This window comes from Plasmopara halstedii (genome assembly GCF_900000015.1).
Source record: "Plasmopara halstedii genome assembly, contig: Scaffold_2386, whole genome shotgun sequence".
NCBI lineage: Eukaryota > Oomycota > Peronosporomycetes > Peronosporales > Peronosporaceae > Plasmopara > Plasmopara halstedii.
Window position 1 is genome coordinate 1306331 of NW_020189293.1, and position 5161 is coordinate 1311491.

Consider the following 5161-nt stretch of genomic DNA (forward strand, 5'->3'; position numbering starts at 1 on the left):
CGCGAACGTAATGTTGTATTTGTATATTGTGAGATTTCAAAATCTCCAAAGTTGCTTTTCAAATTTGTCATTTTTATTTGATGTACGATGGTAGTCACGTTGCTGATATTCGTGCCATATCTCTTTCTCTGTTGTAAATCTTACCAAGTGGCTGCTCAAGGAGAGAATGTCAGCGTTAAGATATGGGAGATGTCATTTCCGACCGTCCACTATCCGCCACGTGAAGCAGTCGACAGTATGAGTTTCGAAGTGCTTCAGGTATTCATGATACTTTGACGTACTATACATCGATGGTGTGTATAATAATCCAATTATTTTAATAGTACAATCTGTTTGGACGGCCATATGAAGTGTCGAAAGATGGACAAGACGAGCGACTTCAGCGAGTTCCTCAATCGTTGCATCGAATATCAACAAGTATCGATGTCGTGACTTTTGCTGAAGCTGATATTCAATTGCAACGAAAAGAAATGTTAAAAACTTTTGAATCATATGGATATAATTATTCTACAACAATATTACACGACCCAGACCCATTCACAAGTATTGTGAATGGAGGAGTTATGATGGTCTCCAAGTGGCCAATCATTCGAGAGGGACAGCATATTTATCGCAACGCTTGTCACTATTCGGACTGTCTAGCAGCCAAAGGAGTCAAGTATGCAAGGATATTGAAGACAATGAACGGGACATCAAAAATTTTCAACGTCTTTGCCACGCATATGCAGGTAATAGAACTTGAGGCTCGAATTATAGGCGTGGAAGGATATAATGTGGAGATATTGTAGGCATGGTCGACGCCAGAAGGTCGATCGGATCGTATCATGCAAGCAAAGCAGGTATGTTTTTGCTCTGTATGAACATTTTCTGTTGTTTTCTGAAATACATTGATTTCGAAGATGCGCCAATTTATTGATGCAATCGGGATTCCGTACCACGAGGTAAGGCGTGATGATACACATCACAATCTAGTAATTGATTCGCACTTTACTGTGTACTAATATTTGATATCAACACGAAAGCCATTGCTTTTTGCGGGAGACTTTAACGTGGATAATCACACGTATCGAGACGAAGTGGCGCATTTGGTAGAACTGTTGAAATCTCATGAGCCTTTACAGACAGGCAACCAGATTTTTACGAGCGAGTAAGTGATATAGGTTTCACTTACTTTGTATGATAGCAGTGTTTAAGATGTGCTCATATATGTCGACATAAGTCCGCGCACGAATGTACTAGTTGGACGTGACGGGGCTGCAATCAGCAACAAGTGCAGTGCTCAATACATCAAAAATTGGGGTCCGTTAAAGGTTCGACATGACATCTCGATATGATTGCTGCAATCGCCTTACATTTATCGTTCGTCGACAGGATGGTACTTTTAGTCCGTCATCTCTTACCAGAACGACCTGTGAAAAGCATAGAGCTCGTATAAAGTCAAAATCGCTGATGAAAGTGAACTCAGAGATGATGTGCTATTGTCCGTGTTGTCCACTTGAGTGGCTTGACTACGTTCTATACGGCAAAGGTGATTTACCGTCACATTGTAATACCATTGTTTGATTCTTGAACAGCTTCTTGGTAATTGTAGCTCCATATCAACAGCCAAAAATCATGCCAACCCTCGAAGCTCACGTAAATCAAGTTGAACACTTCACTGTTGATTGGACTGCACCGCAAAGCAACGTGAAGATGACATTAATCGATTTATCTGATCATTATCCAGTGCATGGTAAATTCGAATTCCAAGTGACAAGGGGAAAAGGAAAAGACAACGATCCATTAACGTATCATTTAGATGGTTGCTCCACAGACAAAGATTGTCACTTTCGCGATTTCCGTTGCTATTGCACCGGATCAAATTGCTTTTTCAATGGTAAAACCACTGATGGATGGAATCTAGACTCGGAACATCCCGTCAACCGAAATTGTCTGTACGAAAAGTCGTCTTTTCAGTGCCTTTGTGGACCAACATGAAGATGCTTGATCAATAATTGTTTTACAATAAATATACTTTTGGAAATGTTGTAACGACCATCTATTCTTAATCGCTTCATGGCGTCGTTCCGAAACATTGACGCAGTTTCGAAAGACCTCATTGTTCGTAGCGAGTTATTTGATATCAGAGGATTGCATCATGTCGTGGCAAAGTCAATGGGGCAATGTCAAGGCCTCAAATGCTAGAGCTGCTGCTCTTTACTATGAAGTGTCGAATGTAGGCAAGACTATTGAAAGCTCGAAGAAGCGCGTGGTTTGGCGATTGAAAGTCGAAGAAGGACGAGATTTTGAGATCTCACTCACGCACTCCTTGGCATCAGGCAAAAAGGTGTTGCGAGTGGATGGTATCGTGAAGTACAATTCCCAATCGGTAGGTTTGATCCTGTTCGTCGTGCATCCGCCAAATATTATATACAATAACAATTGCTTCTGATTCTATCATTTTTAGCTCCCTTTTGGCGACTGGGACTACGTGTTTAATTTGTCTGGTGGACACTGCGTCCACATTATCATTAAACCCTCTGTGGATCTTAATGATATGTATGGTTAGTATTGCGTAGTGGACTTTGTATGGATATTTAGACCTCTGACAATAGTATTGTGCTCCAGACTTAATTGTCGATGGTATCTCCTTTCGTCGTCTACCCAATCGTCTGGATCCCACCAAGCTTCAGAAATCGCAAGACAATGGAGTTACCTCTGCTTCACGAACGATTACCGACTCTGGCTCTCGAAATGGCTCGTTCACGTACAATTACTCAAAAGGGGGCTACAACAATGGTAACTACGGTAATACTCGCAATTCGTCACGTGAGAATTCGTTCTCGCCTTGGGAGTGCACGCAATGCACTTTGGTGAACGAAAAGCCTCATGCTTTGATCTGTGAAGCCTGCGGCTTTGCAAAACCTGATTATATTTGTACGTTTCTGATATCTTGCTTGAAAGTAAAGTCGCATTACAAGTTATTTGCTGCTATGTTTAGCTCCAGAGTCACGTCAGCGTGCCAAATCCGTGGCGCTTTCGCCGAATCCTCCTCCGCTTCGCCTAGCAGCCAAGTCTGCAGCAACCGGTTCTATTGTCTTTGATATGTGGAATAGTTCGGCTCCATCGACAATACCGTTTCCTGAATTTACTGACTTTGATGGGTTTCCAGTCACATCAACACTTGCGACGAAGCAGCAGCCACAAACGCAAGACATTACGTCAATGCTGTCAGGGCTCGACTTCACACCGCCACCGGTTGAAGAAACCTCACCACCTATGGAAAATGCACTTGATTCACTTCATACCGAAGAAGATCAAGTGTCAACTAGAGATCTGTGGTCCTCTGACATGGTGAATCTTAATCTTAAACCCGAGGATAAAAATCTTTCTCAACGATCCGCAAAAAGCTACCAGACTTTGGAACAAGCTCGTCAACTCGCTCCAAAGGAAAAAATTCAGATTCTACCAACACCTCCTCCACTGGCTTTTCCGACGTATAACTCAATACAGACACCTGGAAGTTTTAATGGTGGTATGGCCCCGCCGCAAGCTCTGATGTACAATTCAATTGCGAATACTGGGCCTTTCGGAATGGCATCTTCTTCATCGGGATTTGGAGTTATGCAATCGAACGCAATGGTTCCGTATGGAGGATTTTTGGGACAGCAAGTGTCTCCTTTTACAACAATGACTTCGATGAATGAGCCACTTAGACAGCTGTCCATTCAAAAGATGGACAACGATCCATTTGCCACTCTGTCGTGATCATACAGTAACGAAATATAAAGTAAAGATATCATGCAAGAAATGGCAGACAAGTTTAAAGGTTGGTCTCATTTGTACTTCGCTTTTCTACTATCGTTAGCTGCAGTGTCATTGTTCCCTTTACAATCTTGAAATGATGTTTATCAATTGGAAGTGTGACAATATATAAAATTGCACAAAAGACCCCTTTTGGAGATTCTGCTTGCTTAAAGTGATAGCATAGATACAGTGAATTTCAAACTTACGTCTTGGAAACACCATTTAGTAATTTGGAGCGTCTCTTAAACCTTGCCGAAGTCTGCGACAAGTAAAGTTGAATATTTCAAACTTTTAGAATAAAAATTATAGTCAAAATTCAGTCTGATATTCTAAGCAATTCCAACGAATTTACAGAATCTACAGAAATTTGTACAGCCTTTGGTAGTTTCACGAGCTCTATAGAAAGAAAATCTGATACGTCTATCGTTTTCAACCTATAATCAAACCCCAAAAAAGCGTTGGAACCTCACTCACATGAAGCTCGTGAATAAATCTTGGTCCTTGCGTCCATTATAGTGCTTCAAGTCGACAAGTTGGCTGGAGCAGGAGTAACTGCGTAGACGATTTTGTGAAGTGAAATTCACATTCATCTGACTATTTTATTTATTTTATTCATATTATTACATTAACATCCATATTTCTCACGAATAATGAATTTGACTATATAATTGTTACTTTGTACAATAGAATACAAAACTTTCGTCACTACTCATGTCGACGTGTCCGCAGTGCTTCACTGGAACGTGCCGACGTCACAAGCAGCAAGACCATGGGCGCTCTTTAATAAAAAGCGCGAATGCTGTATCGACACTGCAAAAAATATATGACCAACTTGTCGGCTCCAAACTTCAGAGGCTAGAGGCAGAGGCCAAGAAAGACACGTCGAAGCAGCACACCAAGGAGTTTCGCAAACAGCTGGATGCGTCTCGCGATAAGTCATTACGGAAGAGTCGCAAGTCTAGTGTAAGAAAGTCGAAGCTTTATATGGCGAATAGTGGTCTTAATCCGCAAGCTCTGGCCGCTATTTATGACTCAGACTCAGACGCAGAAGCTGAACAACGCAAGAGGAGGAAGTCACACAAACATTCGACGTCGAAGAAAAGAAAGCGCGCATCTAAAAATGACTGTTTTTCAGACTCAAGCGATGATTACAGCGATTTGCGTGATCGGCACAAGAAACGAAAGCAGAAAAGAAAGAAGAAAGAAGTATCGAGAGATACATAGAGTTAGACTACAACATGATCATAACGAGATTCTTAGACTCATTACATTTCATTGGCATTTGAAACACAAGATGTTTGAAAATAAGCACTTTGCTTAAGCTTCGTTTAAGATCGTTGTCTTGACGATGCGGCTGGTTACGACGTACGGGTCC

At 41.5% G+C, this 5161-nt stretch overlaps 3 protein-coding genes across 3 annotated transcripts in view; all 3 read left to right on the plus strand.

The window, feature by feature from the left end:
- Positions 1–237: 237 nt before the first annotated feature.
- Positions 238–1977, plus strand: PHALS_03713 (Endonuclease/exonuclease/phosphatase; the record flags this gene model as incomplete). Its single annotated transcript, XM_024717975.1, has 8 exons — positions 238–258; positions 324–728; positions 789–839; positions 900–941; positions 1023–1147; positions 1220–1310; positions 1372–1528; positions 1592–1977. The coding sequence occupies 8 exons, from the start codon at positions 238–240 to the stop codon at positions 1975–1977; spliced, it is 1278 nt and encodes a 425-aa protein (XP_024583420.1).
- A 160-nt stretch (positions 1978–2137) lies between these two features.
- On the plus strand, positions 2138–3747 carry PHALS_03714 (uncharacterized protein; the record flags this gene model as incomplete). The annotated part of the gene is made up of 4 exons (XM_024717976.1): positions 2138–2368; positions 2447–2543; positions 2608–2916; positions 2981–3747. 4 exons carry the CDS (start codon positions 2138–2140, stop codon positions 3745–3747), a joined length of 1404 nt encoding a protein of 467 aa, XP_024583421.1.
- A 750-nt stretch (positions 3748–4497) lies between these two features.
- PHALS_03715 (uncharacterized protein) overlaps positions 4498–5161 on the plus strand; it is a gene marked incomplete at both ends in the record, with an annotated part of 804 nt that continues 140 nt past the window's right edge. Inside the window, one exon of the mRNA XM_024717977.1 lies at positions 4498–4948. Within this exon, the coding sequence (XP_024583422.1) occupies positions 4498–4948 (451 nt within the window). The remainder of the gene's footprint in view (positions 4949–5161) is intronic.